The 22732-nt window shown below is 38.4% G+C and overlaps 1 protein-coding gene across 4 annotated transcripts in view; it reads right to left on the bottom strand.

The window, feature by feature from the left end:
• Positions 1-22732, bottom strand: part of KIF1B (kinesin family member 1B) — a 165470-nt gene that overhangs the window by 90915 nt on the left and 51823 nt on the right. For all 4 annotated transcript variants that reach the window (XM_075550795.1, XM_075550804.1, XM_075550810.1 and 1 more), the window contains exons 4-9: positions 21958-22137; positions 17626-17691; positions 9167-9345; positions 8486-8597; positions 4500-4577; positions 3519-3584 (exon numbers count right to left, since the gene is read on the bottom strand). In XM_075550795.1, coding sequence (XP_075406910.1) covers positions 3519-3584; positions 4500-4577; positions 8486-8597; positions 9167-9345; positions 17626-17691; positions 21958-22137 — 681 coding nt within the window. The remainder of the gene's footprint in view (positions 1-3518; positions 3585-4499; positions 4578-8485; positions 8598-9166; positions 9346-17625; positions 17692-21957; positions 22138-22732) is intronic.

Raw genomic sequence — 22732 nt, 5'->3', positions numbered from 1 at the left:
CAAGATGGGTCCAGGGCCTTCTGAGAAAGGCAGTCAGGGCCTGTCTGATGGGAATGGCTCATGACTAAGTGCTCCCCTGGACCGTCCCCAGTAAGGTGATCTCCATCCAGGACACATCCAGGCAAGCCTCGCAGGGAGATTAACCCTCCCTGGGCTGCTTGGAAACAGGTGGAGGTAATCTACTTTCCAATGCACTTTGCCTGAAGCCAAGATGACAACAAACTTCTTGAATGCCTTTCAAATATCTACCAAATTTATAGTAATTCCTTTACATCACGCAACATTCAGTCCTTCAAACAATACTTTTAATTTTTTTCAGAAAAAATATCCTATGCAGTCATGTCAAGTACATAGGAGCAAGTCAGTTAATGAATTCACTTGACAAGCCCCCAGCTCATGAAGTGGGTTGCTGCACATTAATTACTCTAGTTCAGTGCTGTACTTAGTCTAAATGCAAATAAATTACACTCCAAACAAACCCCAAAATTAGAACGAGAACTGAAAGTAAAAAGGTCTAAGAAAGTAATAGGTTTTGAAAATTTGGAGATTTATAAAATTTGCAATATGAATTTTTTGTGTACTTTAAGGGTTGATGGAGGGACTATAAAATATTCATAGAAAAAGGAATTAAAGATACTGTAATTTTCCACAAGCTTTTTGAAGCTCCCTCATTTTGGCAAATGTTTTGGTATATATATTTTCACATTAAAGAAAAAAAATAAAGAGGCTCCTAAGGGAAAGCCAGGGTTCAATGACTGATACACATTTCCTCAGCATTCAGCAGTTTTAGAGCACACTGAGCTGATAAACTCTCCAAAAGAGAGTGACACATGGTTAAGCTCTGGTTTCTCAAGGAAGAAAAGGAATGACCTCTTTAAGGTCACCTTTCATAAAAATGTCCCTCCCACTGCTAACCCCACCACCTTTCCAACAGAGGGCTATGTTTCAAAACTGCACAGACCCCTCAGGAAAATTAATTCTCTCATTCCCACACATCTTAGTGGAACTAATTTTCATTCCACCTCCAAATCCTTGAAGTATTTGATGAGACCTGTTTGCCCTTTGTTAGTACTGAAAATGGAAATAGACTAAAATATCCCAGTTGCAATGACTGCACATAGCACTACAAACAATCTCCATTTGTTCTCACATCCATACACCTTTTGGAAATGAAAGCTTTAGCAGTTACATAAAAAGTTTTACTAAGTCCATTAGTCTTCCTTAGAAAATACTGTCAAGTTTCTCTCCCTCGTGTAAAAACAATAATGTCTTAATACACCAAAAGACATGTCCATTGCATTTGTGAATTATTACGACGTAGAGCAGTGGGGTAAATACATAAATACTTTATAAAATCTTCCTGTGTTTGAAATTAATATTAACAGATGAACAAATATAACAAGACAAGTTAGAATGGTCACTAAGTTTTAACAGTCCTCATGAAAGTTCTGGTCTCTAAGATACCTGAAGAATATGTTTACATATGGATAATACCACAATAAAGTAGCAGAAAGATCTCCTAATTTATGGCTGAGTTCTTCTTAAAAAGCACAGAAATGAGGCATTACCTTTCATCTAGTTATTTTTGTGGAGGGAGACAAAATAGATAAATTCTGTATTTGGGAATATGACCATAAACTATTTTAATACAAATACTGCCTTTATCTAAATTTTTCTCATGCCACTGAGAGCCAACTGTTAAGTAATCCTTGTTATTTGTATAAAAGAGTATTTATACAGTTTAAAATATCTGTATAGAAAAATACATGAAGAAAACAAGCTACAGTATTTGAGTAAAAAGGGACTCAGGGAGTGCATTTCCTTAGTGCAGTTAGAATTTTAGCTTGACTTTAGCCTTTTCTTTATGTGTAATAGAGTAGACAATAATTTTTAATAATTTAAATTATCTGTCATTTTCCATGGTAGGAAACAAATACGTTTTAGAAAATTATAGTAATAATTTCAAAAAGCCAGCTACATTCTAGGATAGTATCCTTGAACAATTTCTTTCATTGCTCTTTGAATGCCTGACAGAGAAGTGTTCCAGGTCTAAGACCTCCTGGGTCATTAGATCACGAACGGGAAACATCGTAAGACAGTACAACCTAACAAGTCTCTCAACGTTCTCTCTGGTTCCTTTATTCTGAATTCCTTTGCCAAAGTACATCATGTCCCCTCGGCCTCACTTTGCCGTGAAGTCTCACGGTTCCTGGTTACCCTGAATCAGTCATTCAAAATTCCAGAATCAGAAAACAAAAAGTAAGGGGGGTTTTTGTTTGTTTTGAAGATTCCATTCCTATTCGTGTCTCATGTTTTAAACCATGACAGTTGATTCTGCAGCTAGTTCACGTCTACCAATCCCGCCCCCCCCCACCCCCCGTACCTTGCTGGTGCAGTTATCCTACAGAGGAAAGCGTTTAAGAGAGAACAATACACAGGTTACGTCTCCAAATAGAACAAAGTTATTTAAAAATTATTTCTCAGAGAAAAGAGAGAGCTTAATCTTTTCATAGACTCAAATGTGATATTAAACTAAATCAGAGTACACACTAGTACGTCTTCAATTTCTAACCTAAAAAGTGCAGTCCTTTATCGCATTGTTTCACCTATATTGTTCCACTGTTAAGGAATAAAAAGAAAGAACAGGCTATTTAAAATAATATATTTCTATAATTTGGCCCCAAAGTCAATTGTTCAAAACACTCCAGAGGCATCTTAATCAACAAAGATCACTATAGGTAAAAAATATACAATGCATGTTGTTGCTGTTAGCTGTGACTTTTCCGAGCCCGTCTCCAGGGCTGTCTTCTGAGGAGACTCTGGGTGAGTTTGAATCACCCATCTTTTGACCAGTAGAGGTGCCACCCAGGACGTGCACAATGCATGCACATGGATTTTCAGCGGGAGATGTAAAAAGGTTTGAAAGTAGTCAAAGCACAGGTGTTGCTCTCTTTTACAGAGCTCTCCTTTCATTCTCTTCGCTTGCTTTTACTGTCAGTGCAAAGTCAAAGTGCGTCATGTCTGCTGTCTTTTCTAACAAGTTCTAAGAGCAGAAAGACAAGACGACAGGCATGCCCCTCTTTTCTTTCAAACGGAAGCTCTGGGGCAAGCCTGCATCACCCCAATCAGATGTGTACCATTTTCCCAAAAGCTGATGCTCACTTTGGGTTCCTGGGTCACATTTTGGTAACTCTTACAACATTTCAATTTTTTTCATAATGCTCTTGCACCCCCTATTAAACTATAGTATAGTACAAGCATAACTTTTATTTTTTTTCAAATCATTTTACTGGGGGCAAGCATAACTTTTAGATGCACTGGGGTGCCAAAAACTCATGTGACTGGCTGTACTGTGACTTTCACTTTAGTCCAGTGGTCTGGAACTGAACTCACAACCCCAAGGTATGCCTGTACGTAAAGGGCTAAAAAGGCAGCCGCCATAAAGAAACTAGAATATCATCAAGTATATTTGCTGAACAGACACATAATTTCTCTTATAAGGTACTATATATACTTACCACCTCTGCTAAGGCTGAAATGACTTTGCCCAAAGTTGTGAGAGACTTATTAATATTTGCTCCTTCCTAAAAGTAAAAACCAAAGAATTTCTATGACTGTCACATAAACATAAACTACAATTTTTGTTAATTACGATCACAAATTCTTAGCAAACTTTTTTTTTGTCATCCAAGTGGGTTTTTATGAAGGACAGGACAAGTTTTAGGTTTTACAGTCTCAAAAGGGTTCACAACTGGGCCCGAACAACCACGTGGAAAAGAGCACCCTGGCATGCAGAGCTCAGGGATGGGTGGGTAGGGGCGTGGGGAATCCTAGCGACTGAGGGGTTGGGGGAGCCAGGGACAGGAGCACAGTGCAGGAGAGACTGTGGGCCCCAAGTAGTCCCAGAGAGGGTGCATGTGTGCCCGCGTGGGGCAGGGGGACCTTCCCTGCCCCGCCACAGCTAGGAGCCTGGTAAGAGAGCGCGAGCAAACTTTTCCAGTACTCCATTTTTCCTCTTCACTTGATGACATGCCAAGACCACATACCTAACTCACAAGCCTAAAGAATATTCAAAATATTATGCTCTAAAAGTCACAGATGTAAACTTTTCTCTGCTTTTGTTAAGCAATAAAATTCCATGCTTGTCCTCATACCTGGATATATTGTATCCTGCGTCTAGTACTGCCTCTAACTTCTATCTGGCCGAATTCAGTCTTTCCTTCAAAATCTAATTCTCACTGGCTCCATGAAGCCCTCCCTAGTTATTCTGCTATATAAACTTTTTATATTTTTCTATAAAGTGTCAGCTAGCAAATAGTTCAGGTTTTGCAGACCAAACAGTCATTTTAGTGTATAAGCAGCCTCCGTAATATCTAAAGTAATGGGTGGAGTTGTATCCCAATAACATTTATTTACAAAAGCAGACAGTGCGCCAGATCTGGGTCACAGACGGCAGGTTTTGAGTCTGTTACAGGCCATTTCATGGGTAAAAGTGATACCTTCAATCGAGTCCCCTTGGCGCCAGTTGAATCAGCACGTTCACTGCCTGCTAGGTCCACCAAGCTAATTTTACTGACCTGGTACAGAACAGTAAAATTGGAACAATTAAAAATTAAACACGGCAGAAGGAGAAAAACATATAAGGGAAGGAAATTAAAAGACAAAAGAAAGTTCATTTAAATGTGGCATGGAAAGCAGAATCTACTCCCATCAGTTTAAGAGTGGTATCTTAGTTCAGCAGCAATTTTAAGGCACACATGCTGTACTTTATTACGTTATGTGATGCTTCCACCCATCGTGAATCCATGCCCTGCGACAGAGGAGAAACCCCATGGGATTTTCTTGGCTGTAACCTTTATGGAAGAAGATTGCCAGGTTTTGCTCTTGTACAGCTGCTGGTAGTTTTAAACTGTTAACTTTTTGGTAAGCAACTGGGTGCTTAACCATTTGTGCCATCAAACTTCCTTAAAATATGTCATAAAAATATATAAAACTCATCCACCCATTAAGTGATAGATAAAAACGTGCTTCCAGTCACTGAAAGTCCCACAGAAGACTGGCGGGACCGTAGAATGGTACACAAGCACTCTGGATGAGTTTGGCAGTTTCTTAAGAAGGTAAACATACCCCTACCATACCATATGCCTCTGCCATTTTACCCCAAGGTATTTACCAATAGGAACAAAAAGCACATATCCACATAAAAACCTGCATAGAAGAAGTTTTCCTTTTTTTTTAATTCTGCATAGTTTTCAGTGCAGCTCCATTTGCAATCATAAAAAACTAGAAACAATTCAAATGTCCATTAGCAACAACTAAACAACAACAAAAAAACCCAAACAACGGTACAATGCAATGCCAGTCAGCAAGTATTCCATAAAAGGGAGGTACTATTGATACATACAATAACATATTTGAGGGGTCTCCAAAAAGTTCATGGAAAAACATGTATTATGAAAAAACTATACAGGGATTAAAAAAACTGCACCCAAATAAACTGACACTAACATGTTATAATATGTCTAAATACAATCTAGTCTGAAGCACTAAAAAGGCTAACACATGAGTTACACAAGAGTCGCTGTGCGAGCAACATGGATTCTGATAAAATCGAAGTTAAAGTAAAAAGCATTAATTCTATGGTGACACTTGGGTAGAAAAACTTGGAAATCATTGGTGCTTAACAAGAAACTTCTGAGGACAAGGTGTCAAAGAAATGAGTAGTTTATAAATGAAAAATTTGTTTTAAGAAGGGATAAGAAGAAAGGCAGACCATCCACATCAATTTCTGAGGGGAAAAAATTAATTTGTTGTGCCCGAATTGAATAGTACTGACAATAGCAGCAACAATAGCTAATACCATAGACAACTCAATTGGTGCGATTTACAGAACTCTGACTGCAAAATTAAAGTTGAGCACACTTTGGCCCAATGGGTGCTGAAACGGTATGCCCAGATCAGCTGCAGAAGGAATAGGGTTTTCACCGGCAATTTTAAAGAGGAGGAATCAAAAGTCTGAAGCATTTCTTGGAGGAACTCTACGAGGAGATAAACACGGCTTTGGCAGGGTGATCCTACAAACACAATCACAGGGATGATTACCAAGAGGTAGAAGAGGTCTGGTCAAAGCAAAAACAGACTGGTCATGAGGGTTGGTGGTTGATGAATGGTTCGAACTGTTGAATATAGATAGAGCTGATGGTCTGAAATGTAAGCCCCCCCCCCCCCCCACCTACTGCACAATTAAAAAAAGAAAAGCAGACTGATTAGGAGTACAGGTCATGGCAACGTTTTGGGGGAAATGTTCATGACATATTGCTTGTTGGCTTTCTGAAGGGTCAGAGTGGTAACCTCAGCCTAATACGAAAGGGTCTTGAAAATGTTAGCGAATGCTTTAGCAGAAAAACGCCCAGGAAAGCATCATCAGGGAGTCCTTCTCCACGACAATACTCCTTCTTATTCCTCTCATCCCACAGGGCAATTTTGCATGAGTTTTGATGGGAAATCATTAGGTGTCCACCTTTCAGCTCTGATTTTGAACCTCTGACTTCTTTTTGTTTCCTAATAACAGAAGATACTACATGTGATTCCATTGATATAACATTCTAGAAAAAGTGAAATAATCTATAATGACAAAAAGCAGATTAGTCACTACCTAAGGATAGGGGTGGAGGAGGCAAAGGTAGATAATAAAGGGGCATTAGGCAATTTTTCAGGGTACTGGAAATTCTCATCTTGATTGTGATACTGCTTTCACAGGTACACACAGATGTCAAAACTGGTCAAAATTTACACTTTAAATATATGTAGTTCACCCTACTTCAATAACATCTTAATAAGGTTTTCAACAAGTAAGCTTTAAGAAAATTCCAACAAAATGGCCCATCATCAAGAACGACAGCATCTTTAAATTTCCAAGGTTGACAATACAGAGGACGTCACACACAATGTTCTTTGGTGGTCCTCGCACGAGGAATGCTGGCTACTACACAGCAGTAGTATTGGTACTTCTCGTTAAACAGTGTCAGGTTATCAGATCATCTAATGAAGAGTACTCACCTCAGTTTAGTAACATTTTTAGAGCAATTTTAGGTTTACAGAGAGTTCGGAGATTCCATATATATATATATATGTACGTATATGTCTCTGTATTGCATGTACATTCCCTCTCTGCCCCTATGATGAACATACCGCATCCCTGTAGTACATTAGTTACAAAGGATGAGCCATCAAGTCGATGCAGAACTGCCTCACTGGGGCTTCAAGGCTATAATACTTACAGATGCAGATTGCATCAGCTTTCGACCATGGGGCAGCTGGCGGGCTCAAACCCCTGGCTTTTCTTTAACAGCTGAGAACTTAACTAGTCTGCCACCAGGGCGCTCTCTACAAATCCAGGATTGTGCCAAAATACAACAACAAAAACAATGTATTGATATAGAGTTAATTCTGACTCCGTGAGCCTGCAGGACAGAGTAGGACTGCTCCACAGGGTTGTCCAGGCTGTAAACTCTACATCTTCCTCCTGCACAGTAAGTGGTGCGTTCAAGGCATCAGGCTTTCATTCAGCAGTCAAGTTAGCATTCCCGCTGTGTGGTGCAGTCCCGTGGGTTTTGACCAAGCATCAGAGCCCGGGGGGCGGGAGCGGGGAGCTGGCAGTGAATAAGCTCTTGATGGTCAAACAGAAATTTTATAGTAAATAAGTATTTACTGAGTGGCAACTCTTCAAGGAAAGTAATTTATAATACTATTTGATCCTTTTAATAGTCTACAGAGGTTGGAAGTTTGAGTCCATTCAGCGGTACCCCAGACAAAAGGTCAGACACTGAGACCCTGTGGAGCACAGTCCTACTGACTGACGCATAAGGGCTCGCCAGGAGTTGGAGTCAATCTGCGGGAAGCTGGTTTCATTCTTTTGTTTGAGGCTGTCGTAGACACAGGAGATCCAAAGTGCAAAGAGGCTAAGTAATCTGCCCAAGGCAACCTCACTAAAAATAGCCGAGCCGGGATTCAAAGCAAACCATCTAATTCCAAATTCAACAATGTTTAATCAATACAGGAAATGAGAAATTAAGAAGCAAAGATATCGAAGAACTCCTGTGCACTTATTTGTTTTCCAGAAATAAAACCCATCATACCTGCTTACTCCCATGGTAATACTATCATACTTCAAAAAGTAAATTACCCAGAATAAATAAGGGTCATAAGGTGAAAATTAAGAGGTTCCAGGCAAGAAGAAGGAAGGAAGAATTTTCTGTCTATGAAACGGCTTAACTCTCTTGCATAGAGCAGTTTTTAAGACTCCACATCTTGGATTGTGTTTTGTTAGCTTTATTTGCTTGGTTTAAAGTAAAAGAAAAAGTGAGAAGCAGAAGCTACATCGAACAACCTCCGTGAATTGACACACAACTTGCCTCCCTTCCACAAAACGTAGAGGTCAACAAGCGGGGCTTTTGAAAACCCCCATCCAGCGTGACTCTCCTACCTTCTCAGTGGAAAGGTTGGTCTCGGTGTCCTGTTTCTTCTGGGTGAAAACAATGGTAAACACAGCGTGGGAACGGCTACTGGTTTCATTCATGTTGGTAGCTGCCACTGTCCTAAATAAACATAAAGGGGACCCTGTGACAAGGGCATTCTCAGATCAAGGGCAAAGTGAACAGTGGGCTTCACACTATAAGCCTAACAATGATAAGCAACAGCTTATTCACAGATCACACGCTTCTCACACAATTTATCTCCAAACTCCTTCACTGTGAGCTTATCAAGTTCCTCTCCAGCTCCACAGGCAGCCCCGCACCCCATCTAAGTCACATTTCATACTCCAGCTGTCCTTTTAGGAGCCACTGAAGCACTTAATTTCGGTTCTTGATTAGATGCTCGTTATTTCCAAATCGATTACTATAACAGCTGTACATAGACATGAGGACTACATAAAACATAAGAGTGAAACGTCACCAAAGTTGTAATGTGTTTCAGTAGTATACGGTTTTGATGAGAAGAAAGCTATCTGCCGTCATGAAGTTCTCAGCTCTGTAGTCAAAGGATCCAAGGATCCCAAAATTAAAGCAACTGGCATAGTAGAAACGTGGCCTCAAACCCCTTGCAAGGAACAAAGGGCCTCGAATGGTTTCAATGACCTCAATCACGATTCTTTTTCCTACTGTACCTGGCCTTGTTCCCAGCATCCATGAGGTCAGCAATGTCTGTGTAGGAAGTGACCGCCAGCTTTGAAAGATCCTCCACATAAGGTCCAAGAAGTGGGTGTTCGCGTACCCGCAGATTACCCTTGTTTTTGGGATTCAACAAATCTCGTACCCTCTCACAGTAAATTTCCATGTAGCTCACCTAAAAAGAAATTATTAAAGTAAATTAGAGAATATAGAAAAGGAAATTCCATATAGCAAAGATAATCCTCTAAAAAAATTTAGCGCTCTACAATTAGAGAGCAGTAACCTTGACCAAATAAAATGTCATAGTCCTAGCTCCTTTAAGTCTACCAACAGTACGTACAGATATCACACTACATAAGCTAGAGGCAAACTCTTGACTTTCTCAGGGAAGTAAAATAAGTAAATAGTTATTTCTGATACATAATGGCTGCTACTGTTTTAGGCAAAAAATACAATTTTCCCATAGCAACTTGTCATTTATTAGTATGATTATTAAAATGTACATTTTTGTCAGTCATTGGGGATTACACTGGATTTTCCCCAAGTTTTTGGAAATAAGACTTCCATGAGAGTTAAAGCCAAAGAACATCAACATTCCAAACTCTGGACTCTGATAAGACTGACCACTATGTGACTTCATGAAGAAAACGTCTCCAATAGAATGGAGGAGGGCTGATTAGCATGGAAGGCAATTTTGGCAAGACCTATTTAAACTTTATTTGTGCCCAATCCAAGGCAAGGTGGCCCAACAGAATGCTGAAATTTCCTAACAGTATAATTAATAAGTAAGTAAAATTTAGCTGAAGCTAATCCAAAAGTAGTTGTAGTATTTGGACAAGATGCTGACAGAAAGTCGAACTGAATTCAGAAGTGGATGTAGAATGAGAGCTATTAAGTGGACCTTGGGTAAAAACAGAGAACAACAGAAAGATGATTATTTGTATGCTACTGACTATGCAAAGACATTCAGCTGTGCAGGTAAAAACAAAAACAGAACTATGGATAACATTGCAAAAATGCCGGAACACTTCGTTCTGCTCATTCAGACTAAGAGGCATTTGATCAGAATAAGAAAATAAATAGTACATGGCTTAAAACGAGGAAAGGCGTGTGTCAGGGTTGTACCCTTTCACCATGCTTGTTCCATTTGTACGCTAAGCAACTAATCTGAGAAATTGGACTAAATGAAGAAGAACGCAGGATGAGGATTAAAGGCAGGCTCATTAAAAACCTGCCATACGTAGATGGTACAATCTTGCTTCCTCAAAGTTAAGAGGACTTGAGGTACTTATTTATGAATAACAAAGACTACAGTGTAGATTACAATTCAATGTAAAAAAACAAAAGACAAAATCCTTACAACTGGACCAACAGACAGTATCATGATAAATTGGAAAAAAAGATTAAAACTGTCAAGGATTTAATTTTGCTTGGATTCACAATCAACACTCACAAAAGCAGCAGGGGAAAAAATCAAATATTGCATTGGGCAAATTTGTTGTCCAAGGTCTATTAAAAGTATCAAAAGAATAAAGTTGTCACTTTAAGGGCTATGGTGAGTCTAACCCAAGCCATAATTATTTTAATTGCCTCATATACATATGAAAGCTTGACAGCGAAGAGAAGAATAACTGAAACACTGTGATTAGGCTGGTGGTACAGAACACTGAAAGTTCAAGGGACTGCCAGAGAACAAAGAGACGGGTCTTGGGTGAAGTACGTGTAGCCAGAATGGTCCTCAGGAGTGAGGACTTGATCTCTCGGGATGAACGAGCGGATCAGCAGAAAAGGGGAAGACCCTCAAGGAGTTGTGCAGTAACTGCAGTCAGGGCTCCAACAAACAGTTGAGAGGACAGCCCAGGACTGTGCGGCCTTCCTTTCATTGTACATAAGCTTCCATGGAACCGCAACTCACATCCGAGCCTTGGGGAAAGGAGAAACCTAGGACAATAATGTTTTTCTTTTAATACATCATTTTATTGGGGGCTCTTATAACAATCCATATACCAATTGTATCAAGCACATTTGCACAAATATTGCCATCATCATTTTCAAAACATTTCTTTCGACTGGAGCCCTTGGTATAAGCTCCTCTTTTTTCCCTCCTGCCCCCACCCTCCCACCCTCGTGAACCCTGGACAAATTATAAATGATCATTGTTTTCATATCTCACACCGTCTGTTGTCTCCCACATTTCTACTGTTTGTCCTTCTGGGGGGTGGGGGAGGGAGGCGGCAGTGGGGGGAGGTGTTATAAGTCAATCATTGCAATCAATTCCCCCTTTCTTCCCCCTACCATCATGGTATCGCTACTCCCATTACTGTTCCTGAGGGGTTTATCTGCCTAGAATAATAAATATTGTTTGAATTTTTATTCTACCAGTGGGATCATTATTATCATGGAGATAAACACTTTAGGATATCATTTAAAACTTGAAGTAATTCAACATTTAATTCATCTAACCATTCCCCTTCTAATTGCATGCTAATCAATCTACCAACCAGCCAAATGAATTCCAATATAGGTCTGCCCACAGTAAGTAGTTGCTGTTAGGTGCCATCTAGTCTGTTCCGACCAATAATAACCCTATACAGAACAAAACACTGCGCAGTCCTGCCCCAGTTTCACAAGTGTTCCTAGGCCTGAGCCCACTGTTGCAGCCACTGTGTCAGTCCATCTCACTGAGGACTTCCCTCGCTTTCACTGCCCCTCCACTCCAAGAAACAAGACATCCTTTTCCTGACAACATGTCCAAAGTGTGGAAGACTACAATCCTGCCACCCTTGCTTCTAAGGAGCACTCTAGATGTACTTCTTCCAAGATACATTTGTTTCAATATTCTCCTCCAGAACCCCAATTCAAATGAATTCTTCTTGGGTCTTCTTTATTCGATGTCCATTTTCACTTGCATATGAAGTGATTAAAAATATGATGGCTTAAGTCAGGCACAACTTAGTCCTCAAAGGAATATCCTTGCTTTTCAACAATCTGAAGAGGTTTGATGCAGCAGATTTACCCACTGCAACACGTCTTTTGACATTTCTTGACTGCTGCTTCCATGAGCATTGATTTTGGATCCAAAAGTTTCATCCTTTCCTCTATTTATAATGATGGTACCTATTGATTCAGTTGTGAAAAATTCAGTCTTCTTGGCATGGCGTTGTAATCCACACTGTAAGCTGCAATTCTTGATTTTCATCAGTGAGCACTTCAGGTCCTTCTCAATTTCAGCAAGCAAGTGTGTGTCATCTGCGTATTGCAGGTTGCCTTCCTCCAACCCTGATACCACACGCTTCATCATCTAATCCAGCTCCTCTGATTATCTTCTCAGCACACATATCAGCTAAGTATGGTGCGAGGATACAACCCTGACTCACACCTCTTTTGATTTTAATTTATGCAGTATTTCCTTGTTATGTTTGCACAAATACCTTTGCATAGTCAATAACCATCTTTCTGGTATTCTCTGCTTTGAGTAAAGATCCATCTGACCTCAGCAATGATATCCCTAATCCCATGTCCTCTTCTGAATCGGCTGAGCCTCTGGCAGCTCCCTGTCAATGCACTGCAGCAACTGTTGTTGGATGATCTTCAGCCAAATTTTACTTGCATGAGATATCAATGATATCATTAAATAATTTGAGCATTCCGTTGGGTCACCTTTCCTTGGAATGGGCACAAATATGGATCTCTTCCAATCAGTTGGTTAAGTAGTTGCCTTCCAAATTTCCTGGCATAGAAGAGTAAGTGCTTCATCAGCTTGTTGAAACATTTCAACTGGTATTCCATCAGTTCCTGGAACCTTGTCTTAGGCTAATGAATTCACTGCAGCATGAATTTCTTCCTTCAGTACCATTGGCACTTACTCGTATGCTACCTCCTGAAATGGTAGAATGTTGACTAATTTTTGGGGTACAGTAATTCTTTGTACTCTTTCCACTGTCTCCTGATGCTTTCTGTATCATTCAATATTTTACTCACAACATTTTTTAAAATTGCAACTTAAGGTTGCATTTTTTCCTCACATTCTTTGTTTAAGCTATGTTGAGTGAGTTCTTTCAGTTAGGTTTTCTAATCTGTCTTTGCATATTTCCTTATAATTCCTGGTTTGTTCTCTTGAGCGGCCCTCTGAAGTTTTCTATTCAGCTCTTTGACTTCATCCCTTTCTTTCAATTGCTTTAGCTACTCCATCATTAAAGCAAATTCCAGAGTCTCTTTTGACATCCATTTTTATCTTTTCTGTTTTATTTTTAATGCCCCTTTGCTTTCTTCATGAATCATGGTCTTGATGTTCTCCTACAACTCACTGGGTACTCTGTCAATATTGTTCAATCTGTCAAATCTGTTCTTGAGATGTTTTGGAAGTTCAAGTGGGATAGACTCTCAATGTCTTATTTTGGCTCTCATGGACCTGTTAAAATTTTCTTCCACTTCAACCTGAAATTACATATGATAGTGTGTTCCACAGTCAGCCCCTGGCCTGGTTTTACCTAAGCTTCTCCACCATCTCTTCCCACAAATGTAGTCAATTTGATTTCTGTTTATTACATCTGGAAAAGTATAAGAAGCATTTTGTGTGAATGAAAAAAGGTATTTGCTATGAACAAGTCTTTGGTGTTACAAAATACTATCATGCAATTTCCAGCTTCATTTCTAAAACTAAGACCATAGATTCCAACTACTATTCTTTCCTTTATTTCCAACTTTCACATTCGAATCACCAATAACTATTAATGAGTCTTGATTGCATGTTTGATCAATTTCTGACTGGAGTTGTTGGTAGAACTCTTCATTACTAGTTTTGTAGTTGTGCATAAAGTTGAATAGTTGTACTTGGACTGGGTTGCCTTGAAGGTGTGCAGATATAATCATATCACAGATAGCATTGCACTTCATGATGGATCTTACAATGTCTTCTTTTTAAATGAATGCTATGCCATTTCTCTGGTCTTATCCCCAGCATAGTAAATCATATGATTTTCTGATTTAAAATGGCTAATATCAATATTTCAGCTCACTAATACTGACGATACTGATTTTTATACATTCCATTTAATTTTTTACCACTTCAATTTTCTTGGATTCATTCTTAGCACATTCCACAAGAAAAGGCTATACTAACCTGCTAATATGAGTGTTCTGGTCTGAGTAACAGTAATTCCTCATGAAAAATTAACAAACCAACATTCTGATTTTATCACATTAGTCAAATGAGCTTCATTCAAGGCTGACCTCGAGAGATTGTTCTGTTCCCAATATTGTATAAGATCAGATCTTAAGTCAGCAAGGTTATGAACTGAGGTAAATTCACTTTAGGAATTATACTTTCAGTATCACAAAGTTATTGATGCATACAGTTTCTATGTTATTTTTATTTTAAATTTATATAGATATGTTTCCTGAGGATCTGAAATGAAATCCTATATATATATATATAGTTTTTTCCTTTTCTTTTACACAACCTCTGATCTGGATATCTGATGAACTGCATTTCATGCTGTACTCTGAAATCTGCCTATGGAGAACAACACTGCAGACACCGTGCGGGAACTGCGCCCGATCTGACCCCATCACACTGAGGCAAAACACTAAGGGCTTGCCACAGAACAGCAAGGGGAACAGAGCAAGGAAGTTCCAAGGAAGTACCAAAAATAGGCTTTGGGCCAGGGCATGGCACCCCATCAGATTCGACAGGGAAAACACTTCTAAAGTTCAACAAACAGACCTTGAATTATTTACAGGCTTTTTTTTTTTTTTGGTCATTGTTTTCTTTTGTTGCTTTGTTTTGCTGAGTCTTGGTTTCTTGTGCTTATTATTATCTCTGCGGGTCTATCTAGATAAGATAGGCAGGATAAACAATCTGGAGGAGAAAACAATGGACCAATGGTTCTAGTAAGACATGGGAGAGGGAAAGTAGGGGAAAGGAAGTGGGTGTTAACAAACCCAGGGACAAAGGAACAACAAGTGATACAAAATCAATGGTGGGAGGGTGTAGGAGGCCTAGTAGGGCTTGATCAAGGGCAATGTAACCAAGAGGAATGAATGAAACCCAAATGAAGGCTGAGCATGATAGTGGGACAAAAGGAAAGAACTAGGAGGCAAAGGGCATTTATAGAGGTCTAAATACAGGCATGTACATATGTAAATATATTTATATATTTTGAAAGGTAAATAGCTCTATGTGCATATATTTATAGGTTTAACATTAAGGTCGCAGATGGACATTGGGCCTCTACTCAAGCCAATAAGCCATCGTGAATAAATAGAGTGAATAAGGAGAGGAAAGAAAAGAAGCTAAGAGATGTCCCACAAGGGATACACACTTAAAATTAAATAAGCCTGTGAACTCTAATGTGGAAGAAAACAGCATCTTCTTTTATTATCCATAAGAACTCACTATTTCTGTGTTTTCAAAAAATGGTTAGAGGATGACATAGTCCACAAAGCCAATATTCTACATTCTACTTGGGGGTCTTAAAAGCTTGTGAACAGTCATCTAAGGGAGAATTATTGCCCTTTCCCTATCCACTGCAAATAAAGTGACGAAAACTGAAGGCACATGGAAACCATTGAGTCCAACAGAGTAATGCACCATATGAACATCAGTCTCAACTACACTGAAACCAGGAAAACTAGGTAGTACCCAGCTACCCCTATCAACTGCTCTAAAAAGGATCACCTTCGAGCCGTGGCTCTCAACCTGTGGGTTGCAACCCCTTTGGGCGGGTTGAACGACCCTTTCACAGGGTTCACCCGATTCCTAACAGTAGCAAAATTACAGCTATGAAGTAGCAACGAAAATAATTTTATGGTTTGGGGGGTCGCCACAACATGAGGAACTATATTAAAGGGTCGCAGCATTAGGAAAGTTGAGAACCACTACTTTAGAGGGTCCTGATAGAGTAGGAGAAAAAAATGCGAAAAAAACAAACCTCAAAATCAGAAAAGAGACCACGTGTACTGGTTGGACAGAGACTGGGGGGACACTCAAGACCATGGCCCCTTAGTAACTTTTCATTCAGGTCTGGGACTGAACTCACCTGTGTGTCTCAGTTTCCAACCAAACACTGGACAGGTCTATAAAGGGAACAAGTAGGACTAGGGGGATACACACATCTTAGCATAATCAACCATTCAAAATCAAAAGGGCAGCATTTGTCCAATGATGAAGTTCAGAAAGGTTGGGAAAGGAAAAAGAATGTTAATGGTAAAACACAGGAGAAAATAAGATATATGATGTTACACTGTCTAGATTATAACCTATGATATGAAACAAAATATCTATGAATTGTTGAGTGGAAAACTGATCTGTTCAGTTAACCTTCAATCAAGTCACACAAAAAAGGTAATAAATAGTTTGAGAACTATATAAATAAAAGTTTAATGTATATGCCTCAAAAAAATCAGAGAAAAATGGTTTTAAGATAAAACAAAGTATTAGAATTCATTTTAACATAAAATATCTTTAGAGCAGCACATTATCTTCTTAGTATAAGATAGCAGCAAGGCAGAATTCCTTAAAATGTATAAACTTATGCAACATTTTTAATAGATCAAGAAAAATAATCAAAACGCCTAAGGAGTTGTATAAATTCTATTTTAATAATTATAATTAAAGGAAATCTAGAGCTTGTTTGTAAGACTGCTAATTTTTAAAAATAGACTACATTACAGGATTTCAGTTACTCTGAAACTGAATACCAAAAGGAGGACTGAGATAAGAGCTTCCAAAGCACACACAAAAAAGAGGAAATGTTCATGAACACACTAATCTATATGGAAGCAATGCTACAGCGGTCCTACTGAAATAGTCAAGTTAAACACTGGATGGAAAACAACTTTCCAACTTTACAAGCAATTATCATGGGGGTGGGGAGGGTAGAGGAGAGAATTGATTACATAAGTTTTGAAAAACTCAAGGCTGTCAAAAATATTAACAATGTTAAAGGGGATGAGCTCATACAAATAAAAATACTGAACATCCGAAACTTAAAAAGGTATATGTATAATTTAAAAGCTGTTCAGCCACATTAATAATGCAAGAAATTTGAATTGAAGCAAGAGTAAGAAATGTTCAAATTTGCAAAGATTACACAGTAATAATACCAAATGTTGACAAGAGCTCAATGGGCACTTAATCCTCCTAGTGGGACTGAAAATCAGTATAGCTTTCCTTACTAAAAGGTCACCAGGCAATCTAAACATGTTGTTTGACAACCAGGATATAAGTGAAAAAAATAACTGAAAATAAAAGCACAGACTTATGAAAAGGATTTAACTGCATCATGGTTCATTAAAACTAAAATTTAGAAATTAAAAAATAACAATAAAATAAAACACAACTTAGAAATAGCCTAAATGTACAAGACTGAAGGGAGGGTTAAGAGTTCTGTAAAAAGCAATGTGCAGACAACGGAGTACCGAGGCCCCTGGTTTCAACCCTGGCGGGACTCACCTCAACAGAATATGACATTTCTTCATTGCAGTTGTCATTAATTTTCTCAAATAGTTCTTCACATAACTACAAAAGCAGAATGACAGAGACCTATCATAAATTGGAGAAGTACTACGTCACCCCTGAGCACTAATGACTTAGTGAGAGCCCTCTCTCAAAATACTGATAACGACTCCAAAGTATAATTAATGCTTTAGACAAAACAAGAGGAAAATGAGCAAAATAACACATATAAAATTGAGATTCAAAGAAAAATATTAGTACCTATTATTTGATCTCCCTTATGAGTCTTTAAAATTTGCCCTAGTTTTAACATTTTCTTTATTTCTGTAAAAGTTTATTTCAAAGCTATTCACCTCTGTTAATAAGTTGTACAGCTAATGTTCTGTGCCAAGTATTACTAGACCTGCCCATTGCTGGCAATGAACATTAAGAAAACTAGTTTCCTGGCACCAAACAGTTAAATTATCCTTCTCAAACCATACTGAACTCACAATACCTGGAAAAGTAGTACATGCACTGGTTCCCATACATTTTACATCTGAACTTACGTTATTAATCTCTATCCGTGGGTGTTAAAATGAAGTCATTTTAACAAACTGCCTGTACAAATCAATATACTACTGGATAATGTCAGACAAGAGTATTTTACAAACACCACATTACATTACCTTGCTATTTGAAACATTCCATTCCATATTTGTATAAATTATTTTTGATAACTGAAACTTCTTTCTTTTTGAGGGTTTTAGCTTTTGAAAAATGTTTTCCCGTATTTGAAATCCAAAATAAGTAAATCTATAGAGACAGTAACTGGATTAATGGTTCCTTGGGAGTATGCCCAGGGAAGTTGGGGGGAAATGGGGAGCTACTAATGATGAGTACAAGAAAGAAGAAAATGTTCTAAAACAGATTGTAGTGATAACTACAATTCTTCTTGATGTGAATGAACTATTGAAATGTGTGATGTGTGAATCGCATTCCAATAAAACTACTGAAAACAACTTTTTTTAAAAGAGGAAAAGTGGGATAGAGTCCTCTCATCTTGATTCTCCCTCAGCAAGAAGAGGGAGGACCGTGTATACCATAGGGGAGTGATGTCACAGTATATTCCCACTGGTGTAGTAACTGTCACTCGACTGTCGGCATCATCGTAGCATTAAAACACCTACTTACCACCCATATTTTGTGCACATATTTATACTGTAATTTAGGAGGGTAATGAAGAGATTTAAAATTTTTATTTTAACTCAAAACTTTGCTTTGACCACTAAGAAGTAGGTGTTTTTGCAACTATTATATGACATGTTACACAGTAACATTGCTATCAGAAAACATTCCTTGTTATAGTTCAGAAAAATCATAAAATTTCACACTCCCGATACCTTGAACTAAGGAGCCTTGCTGGTGCTGCTGGGTAAACAGTACACTTCTAACCACAAGGTTGGCAGTTCAAAACCACCAGCCGCTCCATGGGAAAAAGACTAAGCAGGCGGTTCCTGTGAAGATTTACAACATAGGTTCCCAAACTTATTTGGCTTACTGCCCCCTTTTCAGAAAAAAAAAATTACCCAGTACCTCCACGACAATGAAAACGTTTGCACTACAGCCCACAACCCAGGATAAAGGGTAGGGTGCAGGTAGATGTTTTTGCAGCCGCAGTGGTATTGCCCATTTTGGGAAATACTTATAGCTTAGAAAACAACTCGATGATAGTTGGTTTGGTTTTTGGTTTATATCTTAAAATTATCAAAATGTGCGTAACTTTAGTTAAAGTAACAAAAAATACTACTGGGTTTTAATTTGCCATTCCCTTAGAATAAAGGAGCCCTGGTGGTACAGTGCTCCTACATTCTACGCATACAGTAAATTAAAACTCTGGACATTAAAAAAATTACTATTAATTAAAATGTCACAAATATAGGAGCCCTGGTGGTGAGGTGGTGACGTGTTGGGCTGCATTTTGCAAGGTTAACAGTTTGAAACCACTAGCTTCTCTGCAAGAGAAAGGGTTTCTACTCCTGTAAAGAGTTACAGCCTCGGAAACCCACAGGGGCAGTTCTACCCAGTCCTGTTTAGTGAAGTTAGAGTGCGTTAGGTGGTGCAGTGGTAAAAGCACTCAGCTTCTAACTGAAAGGTTAAGGGTTCAATCCACCAATGGCTCCAAAGGAGGAAGATGTGGCAACGTGCTCCAGTACAGATTTACAGCCTTGTGCTTTAACTCTGTTTTACAGAGTTGCTATAAAAGCTGGAACTGACTCAATAGCAATAGGTTTGGTTTTGGTTTTATACTTTTATAATTAAGGCACTCAAAAATATATATATATATAAATATATGTTCCTGACTACAAGTCTATCAAATTTAAAAGTTAAAAATAAAATTTCTATCTTTTTTTAAGAAGCTGTGTTTTGCATTAAAATAAAGTACTGCAAAGTTTTACCAGAAAACAGATATAAATGTAAGTATCAAGAATTCCAGTAGCAGCCCCAAATCCACTTGCAAGGTCCACGTATGGATAGGCTTCCGGTGAGTCCACTCTGACCACACCAGGGCCATGAGTAGCCTTGCTACTATGCAGGAGTGCACTGGAAATCGGATCATTGCAAACGCAACCAGGTTACAAACGAACACTTTATCATATGCTCTCCCCTTTCAGTCCATTTTACATTTGCTCTTGTTTTTAATATTTTTCCGCTTTCTTTTCAATTGAAGTTTTTCTGTCTTACTTTAATAGTTTTTGTTTTGTTTTATTTTTTTGGTATGTTTTCCTATGTAGGAAATCCAGGGTAGGTAAAACGATAGAAACAGTGACTACACATTGATGATTTCTTGGGGTTAAGGCAAGGAAGGTTGGGGGTAAATGGAGAGCTGATAACAATGAGTAAAAGAAGAAAAAGATGTTCTACGCTTGATTGTGGTAATGATTGTACAATTCCTTTTAATATACCTGAACTATTTAATTGTATGCTATGTGAATTATATGCCATTAAATTTTTTTAAAACAAATTGAAATTAAGGAGAAACTAAATATAGTAGCAGGATAAACAATCATGTTTATTTAGTATAATCTGCTTTAATTTTTATTTTTTTAAATTTACTTATATTTTGCTTTATTATTGCTGAACAACTACTGCCTGGTGGCAAAAAGCAAAGACTCCAGAACTACTTTGTCTACATTTGGATCCTGACTTTGCACTTACTTAGGTAATTGGCATGACCTGTGCCTTAGTTTCCTCATCTGTAAAATGGAGGGGGGGTGTGTGTGTGGTAACAATAGCACCTCCCCTTAGGGTTATATGAGGATTAGATAAATATTTGAAAAGCACTTGAGCCTAGACCTGGCACATCATGCATGCTCTAAAAAATATTATTACTATATATGTGACAATTGCCAAAATGTCTTAAACATTTAATTATAAGAGAAATGTAATGTTAGGATATACACATTTTCCTAATATTTATTAATAATTGGGCATTTAAATTATATAGCTGAATTTAAGATTATAACCCAAGAACTCATTAGAAAAAGCAATTATTGTTCCCTAACGCATTTCATTCTCAGACTACGGAAACAGTGGCACTAGGCCTCTGGTAAAAGAATACTTTAAAATTAACTCCAAATATAGTTAATAAAAGTGAACTGCATTGCTTTTTTGTAAAAAGAAAAGAAGGTCCTTCTAGATCATAACTCTTTTAATAGTTCTATGTCAGAACTCTTCTCCATTCCCAATGAAATAATGCTGATTTTAAAAAGAAAATCTGAATGTATAAAGTTTAGTGATAGTATTACATTAATAGGGTGAAAGTGAATATTAAGCTAATAAAGTAACAGGAAAGTGCCTCTGAGAGACATATCCGATGTGGATCACACAGCTCAAAGGTAAATAATGTGACACTAAGTACACAGTACAATCTTTACAAAGTATTTATGTTTCTGCCTTTATCTTTTACAGATAGCTGCACACAGGCCGTTCTCTCTCACTAGACTATATGAAAGGGGTAGCTTATTCAGCTTTGTGCTTAGCATTCATTCGTCCCTGAATACACGCTCACTATATACAGGGAGCCACGGTGGCTCGGTGGGCTACATACACCCTGAGCTGCTAACCCACAGGGTACCTGGCTCAAACCCATAAGAGGAGGACGAGGCTGTCTGTTCTCATGAACATTTAGTTTCAAAAACCCAAAGAAGCAGTTTTACTGTGTCCTATAGGGTCGCTATGATTCAGAATTGACTCAATGGCAGTAATTCTATTTTAATATAAGAAGTAAGTAATTTAAAAATGAAGAATAAGGATAAACAGAAAGAGTGTACTGTTTGGTGAATTCACCTGTGGAATGATGCCCGCTTGGCTTTCTTCTTGTTTACCCATCATTGTATATGATTTTCCAGCACCAGTCTGTCCATAAGCAAAAATACAGACATTATAGCCTTCAAAGGCATGCAAGAGCATTTCCTTTCCAATGTCATTGTACACGCGGTTTTGAGATGCAAAACAAGGATCTTCAGGCTGCAAAACAAAAAAGGATAAATAAATCCCACTTTTTCAAATCCTTCCCTATATTTATTTGGGCGCATCTATATTAACCAACAAGGAACCCTGGTGGCGTTAGGCTGCTAACCTACAGGGCAATAGTTCAAAGCCACCAGCTGCTCTGAGGGAGAAAACTGAGGCTTTCTACTTGCTTAAAGAGTTACAGTCTCAGAAACCCCCAGGGACATTTCTGTTCTGTCAGAATTAACTTAATGACAAAGAGTGAGTGATAGTAAACCAACAAGGAGCCCTGGTAGCACTGCTGGGTAAGTCCTGTACTGCTAACCACAAGGATGGTGGTTCAAGCCCATTGGCCACTCTGAGGGAGAAAGATAAGGCTGCCTGTTCCTGGAAAGACTGACACCCTTAGAAACCCTTTGTGAGGGTAGAGCCGTAATGAGTGGGTATGGGAAACTGATCCCCAGCAGTGAGTTTGATTATTTATAATAAACCAACAGTTGCGGAACCAGAATAGGCCATGTAAAATAAATATACAATAAAAATGTTAAATCCCCTCTAACAGTTTATTTTTCTCATTAGATAAAAATTCACACACAGGCATGATTAGTCA

This window comes from Tenrec ecaudatus, chromosome 1, assembly GCF_050624435.1.
Source record: "Tenrec ecaudatus isolate mTenEca1 chromosome 1, mTenEca1.hap1, whole genome shotgun sequence".
NCBI classification, from domain to species: Eukaryota; Metazoa; Chordata; class Mammalia; order Afrosoricida; family Tenrecidae; genus Tenrec; species Tenrec ecaudatus.
This window is presented reverse-complemented; position numbering and strand designations above follow the sequence as displayed.